Source organism: Diceros bicornis, chromosome 3, assembly GCF_020826845.1.
Source record: "Diceros bicornis minor isolate mBicDic1 chromosome 3, mDicBic1.mat.cur, whole genome shotgun sequence".
NCBI classification, from domain to species: Eukaryota; Metazoa; Chordata; class Mammalia; order Perissodactyla; family Rhinocerotidae; genus Diceros; species Diceros bicornis.
The window spans coordinates 10,687,549-10,704,143 of NC_080742.1; the positions used below are offsets into that span (position 1 = coordinate 10,687,549).

At 39.6% G+C, this 16,595-nt stretch overlaps 1 protein-coding gene across 1 annotated transcript in view; it reads left to right on the plus strand.

Annotated features, from left to right (window-relative positions):
- Positions 1-220: 220 nt before the first annotated feature.
- Positions 221-16,595, plus strand: part of SLC26A3 (solute carrier family 26 member 3) — a 28,365-nt gene continuing 11,990 nt past the window's right edge. The window contains exons 1-14 of the mRNA XM_058523194.1: positions 221-455; positions 970-1,109; positions 2,317-2,427; positions 2,682-2,857; positions 4,189-4,353; positions 5,731-5,883; positions 6,304-6,386; positions 10,022-10,169; positions 10,280-10,393; positions 10,499-10,576; positions 13,997-14,092; positions 15,084-15,190; positions 16,328-16,397; positions 16,490-16,582. Coding sequence (XP_058379177.1) covers positions 325-455; positions 970-1,109; positions 2,317-2,427; positions 2,682-2,857; positions 4,189-4,353; positions 5,731-5,883; positions 6,304-6,386; positions 10,022-10,169; positions 10,280-10,393; positions 10,499-10,576; positions 13,997-14,092; positions 15,084-15,190; positions 16,328-16,397; positions 16,490-16,582 — 1,665 coding nt within the window. The 5' untranslated portion in view covers positions 221-324. The remainder of the gene's footprint in view (positions 456-969; positions 1,110-2,316; positions 2,428-2,681; positions 2,858-4,188; positions 4,354-5,730; positions 5,884-6,303; positions 6,387-10,021; positions 10,170-10,279; positions 10,394-10,498; positions 10,577-13,996; positions 14,093-15,083; positions 15,191-16,327; positions 16,398-16,489; positions 16,583-16,595) is intronic.

The following is a 16,595-nucleotide window of genomic DNA, read 5'->3' on the forward strand; positions in this document are numbered from 1 at the left end:
TGCTCTTTGGCGATCTTTTAGAAATAAATAAAAGCCCTTGTTTACTTACCCAAAGGAGCTGTGTCCAGCTCATTGAAATAAAAAGTGATATCGCTGTCGCAAAACACAATCTAGGTCCCTTAATCCTGCCTCTTTTGATCTCAAAAGGTGGTAACATTCAGTTCGGAGCTCACTCATCTGTAAATTGCATCACATTATCTCCGAGTTATTTAAGAAGCTAGCTCTGTTTGGTTTCAGGTATTTTAACCTGCTAAAGACAAGAAGAAGGGTTTGCCACATAGTTCCAAAGGTCTTCCACTTACCACAGCTGTCAGAGAAAGCAAAATGATCGAACCCATTGGGAATCAGTATGTCGTGGCCAGGCCAGTATATTCTGCAAATGCTTTTGGGGAAGAACATAAGAAGATAAAAAGACATCATAAGACATTTCTGGATCGTCTCAAACTGTGTTGTAGGTAAGATATTTTTTAAGATACTGCCATTAAGAATAAATGAAGCACTTGCTCCTAAATTTTCAAGCTTTCAAGCTCTCCTTTCTGGCTCTAGCCCATAGTCTTCAGAGTCTCTTTATCTTTGGTTTCCACAAATCCTACTCCCTGCCAGAGCTGGAAAGGTAGTCTCTACAATGAACACTGCCTCAGCTCTCAACACAATCTTTCCATTACAGAGGGCTAATAGATGAGGACAGAGGAAAATTCGCAATTGAAATGCTGTACGATTCAAGTTGAGGATGACAAATAAGCCCTATTACAGCTAAAGAAAAGCAGCATTTTTCTTTTAAAAAAATCCTTTGGTGGTGGCCAGGAGCCAGTTGATATGGGTATGGAGGTGAATGTTGGTAGGAAACTTAGTGAAAGCACTAGTTTATTCTTTTATAGATTATCATCTATACTAATTTGTCACCTACAATTAGGTACTAAATTTAAATTTTATATTAATTAACTGACCTGTGGCTTTCAATGTTTTTAGCTGTTCCACTCAAAAGGCCAAGAAGATTGCCCTTTCTTTGTTCCCCATAGCATCTTGGTTGCCAGCATATCGGATAAAGGAATGGCTACTCAGTGACATTGTCTCTGGAGTCAGCACGGGGCTGGTAGCTGTACTGCAAGGTAACTTTTATTTGTGAGACATAATTCATATATCATAAAATTCGTCCTTTTAATGTGTACAATTCAGAGTTTTTTGGTATGTTCACAAGATTGTGCAACCATCACCACTATCTAATTCCAGAACATTTTCACCACCACCACCACCACAAAAATTTCCTGCCCATCAGCACTTACTTCCCATTCTCCCTTCCATCCATCCCCCTGGCAACAACTTTCTGAACCTACGGATTTGCTTATTCTGAGCACCTCATATAAATAGAATCACAGAATATGTGGCCTTTTGTGCATGGTTTCTTTCACTTAGCATAATGTTTTCAAAGTTCATCCATTCTGTAGCATGCATGGGTACCTCATTCCTTTTTATGGATGAATAATATTCTATTGTATGGATATATCACATTTGTTCATCAGTTGATGGACATTTGGGTGGTTTCCACTTTGTGGGTATTATGAATAATACTATTATGAACACTGTATACAAGTCTTTGTGCAAACATATGTTTCAATTATCTTGGGTACATACCTAGGAGTGTAATTGCTGTGTCATATGGTAACGCACTACCAATGCATGAAGGTTCAAATTTCTCCACATCCTTGTGAAGACATGTTCTTGTCTGCCTTTTTTATTTTAGCTATCCTAGTGAGTGTGAAATAGTATCTCATTGTGGTTTTGATTTGTATTTCCCTAGTGACTAAGGATGTTGAGCATCTTTTAGTGTGCTTACTGGCCATTTGCATATCTTTGGAGCACTATCTATTTAAATCTTCTGCACGTTTTAAAATTAGGTTGTCTTTTTATTGTTGAGTTGCAAGGGTTTTTTATGTATTCTGGATACTAGACCCTCATCCAGGATATGATTTGCAAATAATTTCTCCCATTCTGTGGGAGAATTCATTTCACTTTTTTGATGGTATCCTTTGAAGTACACATTTTTTAATTTCGATAGAGCCCAATTTACCTGTTTTTAATTTGGTTGCTTATGCTGCAGGTGTCATTTCTAAGAAACCGTTCCCTAATCCAAGCTCATGAAGATTTACATGTATGTTTTCTTCTAAGAGTTTTGTAGTTTTATGTCTTATATTTACATCTTTGATACATTTGAAGTAATTTTTTTAAGGGGCTATCTTAATTACTTGAAGAACCTAATGAGAATTCCTATGATTCCCCTTGCACGAAATAAAGAGCTTGATTCTTGTGTATTTACAGGTTTAGCATTTGCTCTGCTGGTCAACATCCCCCCACGCTACGGGTTGTATGCAGCCTTTTTCCCAATCATAATCTACTTTTTCTTGGGCACTTCTAGACACATATCTGTGGGTAAGTGAATTATTGGGCTAATTAATGCTCACAGTGCTTTTTCTTTATTAATTCTATTAGCCACACATTGTATCAATTCCAAATTGTGCATAATCCAGGAAAGGAGTCATAGTTTCTTGTAAGAATTAGGACTGGGGCTTGGGAAAGGAGGCCACAGCTACAGATGCCAGTCTTTCTATATGCTACAGTGTGGTTGAAAGACAGTTGTGGTTAGGGAGCCATATATTGACTACAATTCATCTTCTGTTAATTAGGTCCATTTCCAGTTCTGAGTACGATGGTGGGAGCAGTAGTTGTGAGAATAACTTCAACAGCCAATACAGCTGCTCTGACAGCCTCTAATAGCTCAACGAGTAATGATTCATTGTCCACAGATGAACAGAGTGTGATGGTGGCTGCAACGGTCACAATCCTTTCTGGAATCATCCAGGTGAGCACTTTCTCATGTAATCTACCCTCCCCAATCTGCTTGTCCTGACTGGTACACATCTTTCTGTTTCTTCTCCTTCCTGCCAACCCTCCCTACTCTTCCCTTTGGTTTGTATCCCTCCTTCTGTGGCCCATAGGAAATAATTTAAGAAAGGTCACTCACCACAGCCAGAAGTAGAGGGATAGATCCACATTGCAAAGACAAGTGAATGTGGGTCTAGAGAGAAGGAAAAATGGGAACAGGGAGGCATATGTGGTGAGGAGTGAAATGCTTAATTCAGTAAAATACATGGAAATGATATAGTCACTCAGCGTAACTATATACAAGTAACAGTGACACTGGCAGCTTTGGAACGTTTTTCTTTCTAATTCCTCAGGGACTGTAATCTAGTTGGAAGGGATTTGGGCATTGCACTTTGAACTGTCGAACTGTCCGTATCAAACATCTGGGGAAAACCGAGGAGGATTGTCGAGGAGCCTAAAGCCTCACACCTAAGCTACACCTCTGACACCATTGCTGAATAGTGAAAATGTCACACACTCCTCAAGATGTTATCTAAGTTTATGGTTAGTGATATTATTGGTTAGGACCATTCCTTAAAGAAAGAAAAAGTGAATTTATACAAGGACATTAGTGGTGTGTCCTGTTGACAAACGGCACAGTCAGTTCTTTAGAATACGTTTCTCAACCTAGTTCCTTTACATGTCTACTGCTCCAGCTGCAACCCGAGGCGTGAGTGGAAAGGCAGCCCAGGCATCCAGGAGAAGGAGCATGCATCCATTCACTTTATTGCAAAATATTGATGCTTTGGGGGAATTAACCACTTTTGCCCCCAGCTAAAACCAAGCACTGCTGATGTCCAATACGCAGTTATGTATTTCTTACAAAAGCCAAGCAACTTCTTAGAGGGAATGTGAATGCTTGCTCATCCATGCATGCTATAGCACCTGGAAAGTATAACTTAAAACCACATGGGAAAATTTATGAGAGCTGATGCTAGATGAGATTCTGCTATGAAAGGCTTATGGATGAGTCTTCTAAAGACACAGCACCTTAGAAAAAGGGGTGGGGAGCCTGTAACTTCTTGGGGGTATACTACACTTACGTGCTATTTGAACACCACGTAATATTTCACCTTGGGGGGTGGAAGGAGAGGGAGGAATCCTGAACAGGAAGTGTTCCAAGAAGCAGGGACATCTGCTTCTTCAAGACATACACATACAGGCTGAACCTTCACATTTTGAATCGTTTTAACAGCTGGTCACTTAGGTTGCTGAGGTGTACTCCTATTCTACATAAACTAACAAAGGCCTGTGCCCTTCTCTTTCCAGTTGCTCCTGGGGGTTCTGCGAATTGGATTTGTGGTGATATATCTATCTGAGTCCCTAATCAGTGGCTTCACCACAGCTGCTGCCATTCATGTTGTGGTTTCCCAACTCAAATTTATTCTTCAGCTGACCGTCCCAGCACACACAGATCCATTTTCAATTTTCAAAGTAAGTATTCCTTGTGCTTAAAAAATATTGGAATATGTGAAATTCACTATCATGTTTCTGAGAGAAATATTCACATTAAGAAAAAGTTAGTGGCAGAGAGAACAACACTGAAAATCAACCACATCTACCATATAGCTAATGTACACTGCAGAAACTAAGTACCACTTTTAGATTCAACTCTTAAGTATTGCTAAAAAGAAAAAAAATCTAAGTACATTATTAGAAGCTTTAATATTTTGTCCCAAGTTTTTAAAATTTTCTCAAAATCCTATTTTGAAAGAAAAGTGCTCATTGAGTGATAATGCTTCCCTACTTCTAAGAAGCAGATGCTGTTCTTTTAGAATTGAAGTTCTTCTGACTCTTTTATGCATCCCTGTTTATAAAGCAAAAGGAAATTGGCCAATATGTAAATAAGACACTGGTTTTTCCCTCCTCCAAGGGATATACTCTAGAACAGACAGTGTTCTTAGCACTTCTGATTTTATTTATTTGAGTCCTCTCTCTTTTTATCTTGGTGAGTCCAACTAAAGGTCTATTTTGTTTATCTTTTCAAAGAAAACCAGCTCTTAGTTTCATTGATCTTTTCTATTGTCTTTTTAGTTTCTATTTCATTTATTTCCACTCCGATTTTTGTTATTTTCTTCCTTTTACTAACTTTGGGATTATTAGTGCTTCTATCAAGACATCTTTGGGAGCCTGAGGCAGAACTTGCTCCAAATTGGAATCAACACTCTCTCACTCCTATCCAGAGCTATTCCAGAAGTGAAGTGTTCTAGGAGCAATTTGGGATCTAGTTTGGGCCTGCTTGAGCTGTCTGGATCCCATGGATATGGGATCCAACTGGCTTTGAGGATTAAGATTATGCACAGTGCATGGTTAGCCAGGAAACTAATTTCCAAAAGTGACACAGAGAGTAAACTAAGAAATGTGAAGGATCTTAACCTAAAAAGGCCAAGAATTAAGGGGACACATGCTAAGAAAAACTATCAGGTATCAAAAGTTATTCCCTGCACAGAGCAATAGTGATGATTGTGAAATAAAAAACGATGGCCAAAGAGACCTAAGAACAGAAGAGACTGGTTGCAAAAACGTGAAAAGTATCCAAGATAATTTGACACTAGCCAAAGAGATTCCCAGCAAAAATGCCAGAAGCATCCCTAAACCATCCCTATGCTGAACTTACCCTTCTCATATCTCCATGCTAGTTTCTACAGTTATTCATTCACGGTTAACATGAGCAGAACAGAGAATCATTATCAATCTATGTCAGTCCTTTTGCTTCAACATTTATTTTTATCTATTTGGAAATAATTAAGTGTGATATCTAAATCATACATTAATATAGCACTTGGGTGTTTTTTGTTTTTATAATTTTAGGTACTAGAATCCGTATTCACACAAATAGGGAAGACTAATATTGCAGACCTTGTGACATCCTTGATTATCCTCGTCGTTGTATCTGTGTTTAAAGAAATAAATCAACGCTACAAAGCCAAACTTCCAGTGCCCATCCCAATTGAATTCATCATGGTAACTGATTAAGACTTCCTTTCATAATTCAGTCATCTCATGTTTTTATGTCAAAAGCCCTTCACCATCTGTAGATCAGGAGGCTTTAGTGGGGCAGATGTCATCTCTGCAGTTCCTGGGTATAATATTTAGTATGGTTTTCTCCTCATTCAGAATTTAATAACTTCCTTTTCTGATTTGGGGTTGATTTTTTCCATGTAAGACAAGGATGGTGCGGAGAGCAAGACCTCTGAGAAGTCAATAGAATTAGAGTTGTGGTTCTCAACTGTGGCACATTAGAAATGCCTCAGGACTTTTGTTGTTGTTTTTTTAATCTACTAGGTCGAGGGGTGGTTTTTGGCACTGGTATTTTTTTTTAAAGTAAGACTCTTAGTTATATCTATCTCACATTTCTAACTTGGGCAATTTGCAACTTTGCAGACTGTGATCGCGGCAGGTGTATCCTATGGCTTTGACTTCAAAAACAGGTTTAATGTGGCTGTGATTGGGGAGATGAAAAGTGGGTAAGTGTGTCTTTTCTGATGGCATCTCCAAGCTCTAATTAGAGAGTAAGTGGTAGTTACGGGAGACCACAAGCTGAAAGGCATTCATCCAGGTCAGAACTCTCCCTGCATCTAGCATCCCTGAGGAAATCTCGCTACTCTCTTTCTAGGAAGGAGCCACCAAGACATAAGGGTCTGCAGTTCTTAATATCAGAAAGTTTCTCTTTGTGGAAGAACTCACAAACCAGAGGAGCAGGGACTCAAGAGACGCAAGTAAAAGTGAAATCGTGAAAATGGAAAAATAGGCAAATGAAACCTGCTTCTCCTCATAAAAGAGTACCAAATGAAACCAGATTTCCTTGTCCATAAATTACTATAAACAATATGTAGAGTCTTGTTTGTGGTTACTGGAGCCAAGTTCTGACAGTTCAAAAGAGACGCTGAAGGAATACCTGTGGCACACTACCTGAGCAACCCAGACAGGCACACTCTGTCCCTTCTCGTGATCAAATTCAAAACAAGGCCAGAGCAACTCCTACCGCTGTGAAAGGATGGCAGGTCCAGTTCATATGAAGAATTTGAAAATGTATTCCATTGCATTTATTGGATTGAGAAGGGAGATCAGTTTTGTGCTCTCTTTCCTCTCTCTGCCTGCTGACCATAGTATCGATTTCTTCCAACTTGCTTATCAAGAAAAGGTTGTGTGCCTGTTGAAAAAAAAAAGACCTCCCTCCCTCCCCATGCTCAAGGAGTGTTTGAGAATTCCAGGAATTAGCATTTATATGCATTGTTAACTTAAAAATAGCCAAATTCTTTTGAAAGCAAATGTATATATATTTTTAAAGCAAAAAAAATATTTTTATTGCTAGATATTCATTTGCTACACTTACTGAATCTCAAACATCACTCTTAGTTGAAAAGGTTTTTAAGTGGGGATTAGGCTAAAGCTGAAAGATTATTTCTAGAGTATCTCTCCACTCTGTAACTTTCAAGCGATTATCTTTTATTTAAACGTCTTGGGAGACATAAACCAGATAGATAGATGATAGATAGATAGATAGATAGATAGAGATAGATGCAAACAAAATTAAAGCAGATCTTGTCAGAAAGGGTTTTGGAGATAAAAGATAAACTTAAGATCACTGAGTCACCATCTTAGAGACTTTACTTAGTAAATATATATATATATTTTTTAATTTTATTTATTTATTTTTTCCCCCAAAGCCCCAGTAGATAGTTGTATGTCATAGCTGCACATCTTTCTAGTTGCAGTACGTGGGACGCGGCCTCAGCATGGCCGGAGAAGCGGTGCGTCGGTGCGCGCCCGGGATCCGAACCCGGGCCACCAGTAGCGGAGCACACGCACTTAACCACTAAGCCACGGGGCCAGCCCAGTAAACATATTTTAAATGTCCACGGACCCCTCTCCACAGTGTGTGTGAGCTGGGGGAAGGAGTTAACTGACATTTATTAATCATTACACTCTACAGAGAAACAGTGTAGCCTAGTAGGTAAGCTCATGTGTTCTAGAAGCAGAGTGTCTGGGATTTACTTCTGACTCACTTCTTGAGCTGGGCAAATAACTAAACTCTGTGCCTCGATGTCCTTGGCTGTAAAAATGGGGCTAAGAACAGTAGCTATCACATGGGATTCTGGTAAGGATTGAGTTAATACGTGTAACGTGCTTACGTGCCTGGCCTACAGTTGGCCATTACTACAGCATTACTACTGTTAATAATTTAGCAACTTAATTAGAGACTAGGCACTTTACATGCCTTTTACCCTCCAGTTTTTTCTGGGTGATGATGGAGTGGGCACTTTAAATTTCTGATAATTGCAAATAGAATGTAACTGGAAAATAATGATTATTAATTCTTGTTAATCTGCTGTTAATGAGTATGACACCTTAGAAGTGATTTAGTGAAGTCATACACTGAATGCAAATAACTTGGCTGAAGGAAAGTGATCATTGAAACAGTCAAGGAAACACAAAGGATATATTCAGATTCCAGAGAGATCCTATAAAAATAGCTAACAGGCACTTTGTACTTTGCAATGTGTAACTAGTATTCACATTCATTATTTTATTGGACCCTCCCACAAAAACTAGGAAGAAAAGAGAACAAGTGTTATTATCCTCACTTAACAAGTGAGAAACTGGCTCAGAGAGGGTAAGTAGCAGAGCCAGGAAATGAATCTGAGTTTTTAGACCATAAACCTCCATTGCGTCATCCACAGTGTTTAGAGTCTAGAACAAAAGAATAAATAGCCAGCTTCTGGTTATTTTGGTATAAAATGCAAATTTTAATTGTATCATCAATTTTGGATTTATTTTTTTAAAAAAACAATATTCCAAGCTAACTTTCTGATTCATGGTAGCTGCAGAATATGAGATAATAGTATTTCTTCAAAATTATAGCTGAAAATTTATTAACACAGATATTCACAAAACATGAACAGTAGTTAAGAGTTGAATGGATCCAATTAACCCACTTCAATAAATTTTAAGTCAGAAATAGATGTTTACAGGAGCTGAGCATTTTAGTAAATTGATGTTGAGTTTGAGATATTTGTACCTTTTATAATACAATTAGTAAATATCACTTAACTGCTCTAAGTTCATGAGGTATAAGCACAGAAGGATCCTCTGTGGGTTGAAAGTTTGCCTGACACTGTATCGCTTTAAATGCAAACCCACTCTCCATCAGGGCCACAGGTGACTCTAGCAGTTCTGTGGAGCACAGGGCAGAGTCCAAGGCCCCTCTGTTTGCTAAGGGTTTTCCATGAAAGGTTATTGTTATCAATGGAGGGAAGACTTTCTTGCTTTCCTTGGCTCAGAATTGTGTTTGCTCAAAGAGCCTTCATCCATGGATAAGTATTGGAGGCATTGTGGGTGATGCTTTGCAACCCAATGTAACAATACAAGTGGGATCTAAGACATGTTGCATGAAGCTTATGTGGATATAAGTGTACATTATAATGTGGTTATGCTAGCAAAACCCTATCAGATGTACCACTATCATTGAGCTGTATGTACAATCTTGTATCAAATTCAGGCAGCGTTGCTTTTCAACAATAGGATAACAGATTCCAAAGTACTCAGAAGTAGCGAAATTCTTGCTAATTATACTCCAAAGTGAGGCACAACTCGGCCTAGATTACATTCATTCATTGATTTGCCCAACAATTATTGACCACCTGAAGAGTGTTTGGTCCTAGTCACAGAATAGTGAACCAGTCATAGTCTCTGCTCTGTGTCTGGGAGGAGAGTTGCGGGGGTACTAGGGGGAAGGGAAGTATCAAGAGCTGGGGAAACGTGGAGAATCTCACCTAACCCTGATCTTGGTGGTGAGGGGAGACTCTCTGGAAGGAAGGATGAGGATGAGGGAAATGAGTGGTTCAGGCAGAGGGAAGAGCAAATTAGAAGCTTCCAAGGTGAGAGAACAGGTGACATCTTTGAGAAACAAACAAAAAAAAAAGCTTGGTGTAGCTGGAACATAAATTCTGGGAAATGGTAGTGATTAAGCAGGAGACCAGGAGAGGGGGTAGATTGGGGCCTTGCTAAGGAATTTGGACTTTTCCTGAGAGCAAATGGATGCCATTGAAGGTTTATGAGCTGGTTGGTGATATTGAGACTTGCTTAATTTCAATTTCAGGTTTCAGCCCCCTATCACACCTGACCCGTGGATTTTCCAAGAAACCATCGGAGACAGCTTTGGCATTGCCATTGTTGGCTTTGCGGTGGCCTTTTCAGTTGCCAGTGTCTATTCCGTCAAACATGATTATCTGATTAGTGGCAATCAGGTAAGTTTACAACCTACGCTGGGTCTAATAGGCAACTTAAAGTCATATTTTGTGTACATAATATCAGTGGTGCCACTTCTAAAAAAGACTGCTCCTTGTTCTCTTGCCAGGAGTTAATAGCCTTGGGATTGGCTAACATATTCAGTGGATCATTCAGAGGATTTGCCTCCAGTACCGCCCTCTCCAGATCTGCGGTTCAGGAGAGTACTGGAGGCAAAACGCAGGTATTTCAGGATCTTTGCTGCAAAGGCCATCCTGGCATTAGTAACCGGGCAAACCGGGCCAGGGGGAAAGTTGACTTTGTGATGAGAATATTTTCATCTTCACAGGTTGCTGGGCTTCTCTCTGCTGTCATTATACTGATTGTGATTGTAGCCATTGGATTTCTGCTGGAGCCACTACAAAAGGTAACACTCCTCTCTCTTTGGATACTCTCTCTCTCTCCTTCAGGTGATGAATCAAGGGCTCTGGTTCTTAAACTCTAGAAGTGCAAACCAAACTAGGGAAAAATGAGGGAGCTACAAACTCTCAAGTATTCTTCTTAGCCAAGACTCTATGGACCAAAAATATTTATTTTTCCCCAGCAGCATTTTATGAATGTGAAGAATGCAGATGCCCGAACTACCTTATCTACTACTCTTCTCATGTTCGTAGCCCTGAATATAATTAATGTTTAGACAGAAAGGCACCCTGGCTCTGTAGCTTCAATGTGGATTGACTGAAGGGAAGCTTTTCTAAGAGGTTGAGGTAATCAGGGCCTCTATCTAATTCAGAGAGTGGTGCTACCAGTCACACAGCCTGTGCTTGGGAATACGCCCTGCAGCTCCCAGAGTTGGTTTGACTCCAAGATCAGAGCTATCAGATTGCAGGATGGGAGCAAACAGCCAGACCAGACCCTCACACCTTCACCCTCGTGCTCCTCTGTCCATCTCCCCTGAACTGTAATTTTTGAGGGTTTAGGGTAATGCTTTGTAAACTGCTGCAGCACCCAGATTTAAAAAAATAACAGCGGATCCTGGAAAACAAGATTTCTACGAAACCAGATGATAGTAAATACATTGTCTTTTGTGATGTTAATGTGATTTTGAGGTAGTTCATGGAGCGCTGGCTCAAGAGTCCCATAGACCTACTTCTAATCCTGGCTCTGCCACTTATTATCTGTTTGCTTTAGGGCAAATTACTCTCTGAACCTCAAGTTCCCCATTTGTAAAATAGGGAGGGAAATAGTGCTCACCTCATGGAGTTGCTGTGAAAATTAAATGAAATGAGGCACGTGATGCACTTAGCCTAGGGCATGGCACATGATACACAATAAATGATAGCTATCATTGTTCATATTATTGTTTTTTATATCATTATTATTATTCTACAAACATTCTATTACACTTCTGACTGAAAAGGACATAGAGATATGACACGGCACGCCAATGTTTATTAATTGATATCTAGGCCTTTTTCCTTGTTGGTTGGTAGCTGGAATGTGAATTTGGGCCCAGGTTTCTGGACTCTCAGTTTGGTCATCCCAAAGTGCCTCACTGCCTGAATGTGTCTTCAAGCAGAGTATTGTTTGCCAAAAATATGCATTCTCCACATACCAACCTACTGATTCCCAAAGAAATGGCACCAAAGAAGTCAAGAAGTCACCACCAAAGAAATAGAAGAATGGATATCTCAATACAAGTAAATGCACACATGACCCCCTACAAAGAGAATTCTGCCCTATTGTGCTTCTTCCCAGATATATATGTGGACTCTCCCTCACCCACGTCAACTAAAGAAACTAAACAAACAATTGTCGTTTAAAATCCTGTCTCTCTCATGTATAAACCACATCCAGTGACATTGACTCGGATGTTAATCAAAGCCCCGGCTAGAGGATCCCTGTGACAAGTTCTTAGACCATTGTGTATGTAATGTCTGTTTGACCATAAGAGCTGGTTTGCTTTTACCATATGAGGGCAAAATAACCCATAATAATAGCTAATAATGAATGCTTCTTGAGTGCTGACTAAGCATCAGCCAAGTGCTAAGCATTTCATGTGTATTTAATCCTTTACGTCAATTGCAGTATGGATACCTGGTTCCTGGTAAAATTATCCCCTTATTCCTTTCTATGGCTGCTCAGTGCTCTGTAATCTTTATTTTTTAAAGGGTTCTATTGCGTATGTATTTCAACGTAAATTTTTAAAAATTGTTTTTCCATGGAATACCATCCAGGTGAGAAATAATGCCTAATGAAAAGAAAAATGATAGTTTCTTCTGCAGGTGGCACTTGACATGTTTTGTACCAGAGTTCCCCAAAGGACGGGGCTTTTTGTACAGAGTCCTATGGACCCCTTGCCCAGCTACCACAATGGTGACATCTTATACAGCAATAGTCTGTTATCAAAACCAGTACATTGACACTGGTACAGTGCTGTTAACTAGAGTACAGACTTTATGCAGTTTTCACCATTTTTTTAAATTAATTAAATTTTTTTTTTTTTTTTTTTTTGCTAAGGAAGGTTCACACTGAGCTAACCTCTGCTGCCAAACTTCCTCTTTTTGTATGTGAGCCACTTTCACAGCATGGCCACTGACAGACCAGTTGTCTGGGTCTGCGCCCGGGAACCGAACCCAGGCCACAGAAGCAGAGCACACCGAACTTAACCATTAGGCCCCTGGGGCTGGCCCCAGTTTTCACCATTTTTTAACTGGTGTACATTTCTGTGCAATTTCCTTTTGAAAGTCACTTAAGACCATATTTAGTCTTCTAAACAATGACCTCTATCCTCACAGTGAGTAAAATTAACTGATTAGATATTAAATTATAAATGTTACTTGTGAAAATCAAAAATGCCCAGATCAGTTAAATTATCTTTAACATATGGATATGAAAACTGTGTTTGGTTTTCTTTGTACACTGTGCTTTTATGGTATGAAAGTAGTCAGTATACAAATTCCATAGTCCATTCAGAATGGAACAGCTTGAATTGGGGTGAGGGTTGGGGACATATTCCTACTATTGTGTTAAAATTCAAACAAGGAAGAGAGCATATTTGGCTATTCAGCATTTTTCACTGTAACTATCATAATTCCTACAAGACAAGTTATCTCATTTTTGGCGTGTGAATAAACACAAGCCTAAAGTGTTGCTGTGGCAGAGCTGGGTTTACCACTCAGGCCCCTCTTAGTGAATCTGCTCTTCAGGGGTATCAACATCAGATCTTCTTAAAAGAGGCTGTGTTACTGGGTGCTTAGTACTGTCGGGAAATAGTGATTCATTAGCTCATCCACTCATTCACTGACTAGTTAAGCCCATCCTATATACTTTTACCATGGTAGGTTCTGGGATATTGCAGGGAACAAGACAGACATGGTTCATGCTGACCCAGAGAGTCTGCCTCAAATCTTTGTTATCCTCTCTGTGATCTTCAGCTTCTGATTTCAGGACCCCAAGCTCCCAGCCTTTTTTTTTTTTACAAAGAGCAACCCCCCTCTTCCCACCTCCAATAAATAAATACACATTAGACTATCTCTAATTGGGAAGAATTTATTTCAGTCATAGGTCTTAAAATCTGCCTTTCTCTATCCCAAGGTACAGGATAGTAAGTATTATCAGATCATCTATGACATGTCACTGTCACTGTGGTGGGGACAAAGTCATGCATGGGGACAGGTCAGAGTCCCAGATCTGGTCTTACATAGCGTTGCACACAGGAAAAGGGTGTATCCTTTGATATGCTTTGAGGCCCCTTAAAAGACTCGCTTATCTAAACCATCACCTTTGCTTCTATATGGTTTACTTGATTATCTTCAAGTACATCTGCTGTTTATGTCTTTTACAGTCTGTCCTGGCAGCCTTAGCACTTGGAAACTTAAAGGGAATGCTGATGCAGTTTGCTGAAATAGGAAGACTGTGGCGAAAGGATAAGTACGATTGTGTAAGTAGAGGCAATGGTATTTGAAAGAGAGATAAAGCAGGATGGCATTTTAATGCCGATGTAAAAAAAAATGCATATTTATATTGTAAACTAAATGAAATTTTGTTTTTATATATCAGTTCAAATAACCTTAGTTTGTTTTATTTGCTGTCTTTAAACTGCATACTCTAATGATCATTCTCTGGGATTTTAACTTAAAAAGATGAGCTACTTGCAAGCAGGAAATCCTCCATGAAACACTAGTAGGGAACTTGCTGAGATCTGTTCAAAAAATTCTTGCAGTCATCCAGAATGCCACAGAAACTCTCTGAATTTTAGAGTATGCGTTGCTTCTGTTCTTTATTACATCGTATATTAGTTTCCAGAGACTCGGTGAGGAACTTAAATTCTGAACACTCCTTTCAGAAATACTCTAGCAAGGCTCAACATGCCTTGTGATGAGAAGCAAAGTCCATAATTGTATCAGGGTCAAAGTCTGTGGCATAAAAATACTTGTTAACACAGCCTATGGTACTTAACAAGCATGAAGTAATAAGCTACACTTTGTTTATTTTTGTTCCTGATAGAACATTGTTGGGGATTTTAACACCCTATTGGCATGCTAAAATTCTTGTCAAGATAGTAGCCATTAATTAAATCAGCAGACCAAAAGTAAGAGGTTAGTATAGGTTCTACCAATTAATTTGTTGATTTTAACAAACAGCAGCTGGTTTTGGAATTTTAGCTGTGACAAATAATCATTTCCTTAACTGGTTCAGGGATGGGATTAGAAATGGGTACACCTTTTATGTTTTTTTTTGTATTTGCTTGTGTTTCTGCGTCTCAGAACCTGAGGCAACAGAAATGACTCCTCAAGGCAGGTCCCTTCTCCTGTACACATCCAACCTCTGCTGTTGGCCCTAGAAGTTCATGCTTTCTCATAGCTCTGGAACTAAGATGTTGTGCTTCAATCAGAGTGTATTGTAGTGTATGTGTTGCCTTCTTTTTACAGCTAATTTGGGTCATGACCTTCATCTTCGCCATTGTCCTGGGACTCGGCTTAGGCCTGGCAGCCAGCGTAGCGTTCCAGCTCCTGACCATTGTGTTCAGAACCCAATTGTGAGTGCTCCTCGTGCTCTGCATCTTTGCAGACTTTCACCTGCCCATGTTGGAAGAGAAAAACTACTTTTAAGGGAGAGTAGTTGGTTGGTAGGCATGCACATCTGTTAAGATTGGCCAGTCTGTTCTTCCTCAGGTTGCTCACCCCGAGGCCAGAAGGGCAAGAGAGTGGCCCGACCCAAGAGCACGAGCCCAGGTCCCACCAGCTCTTGGTCTGCTTCCTGCTTTGACACCATTTCAAAGAAATCATAAAAATCTGAGTCTGTTTGCCCAGCTGTAAACTGGAAGTGATTCTACTCTGAGCAGGTTTAATGTCTTTGCCTTAGACTCGTTAAACACGGGGATGTGTTATGGAGAAGGTCATGTGATTCTCCATGTCTGGTGGAGTTGTTCCTCTTTATAGGCTGTTAGATTGTACTCCCACCTGAAAAATGTGGAGCTGGATTAGAGAATTTCTCAAAAGCCCCCTCTCGTCCTAAAATTCCACAGAAGCTACTTAGAATTCTTGATTCTTAAGTCATACAGTCCGAACATCTTTTTGATTCTTAAATCTCTGCCGTATAATGTCATCCACATGTGACCACTCCTCCTGTGTTAGATTACATGATGTGACAGAGAAATAAGGCTTCATGAGAGCTAAAGAGTTCTAGAACAGAAGTCGTTATCATAGTTAAAGTTAATCCTTGACTGACCAGATACATTTATATTGAAATGTTCCCACCCTCTTTTATTCGTTTATACTTTCATTAATTTCTTGGGGACCCATCAAACATAGAGACAAACTGAGTGGCCATAAGTAAATCATTATACTTCTCCGTGTCCTCATCTATACAACTGGGTAATCATATCTGCCTTATTTCGCCAAATAACTGTGATAATCAGAATCAAAACAGCAAAGGCATATGGAAGCGCTTTGTAAACTGGAATGTGGTAGATGGGAGGCACTGTTCTAGGAGCTGCGGGAGGATGAGCAAAACAAAGTGTTTGCTCTCCAGGGTCTCTGAGGGCGTGATGATTCCTCAATCTTATAAATTTTGAAAAGTGAGCCTGCTTTGGTATACTAGGAAAAAGTCAATATCAGCCTTACAGGCCTAACAAATATGAATGAATGATTCACCTGTGTTGATTTCTCTCCAGTCCAAAATGTAGCACACTGGCTAATGTTGGAAGGAGCAACATCTATAAGAATAGAAAAGATTACTCTGACGTAAGGAAGATTCATTTTTTGACTTTGACTTGTCAAATTATATTAATGTGAATCTAATGGGCACCATCTAATATTACTTCTCTGCCTTACAGATGTATGAACCGGAAGGAGTAAAAATTTTCAGATGTCCATCTCCTATCTACTTTGCAAACACCTTTTTCTTTAGACAGAAACTTATCGATGCTGTAAGGTTTGGGG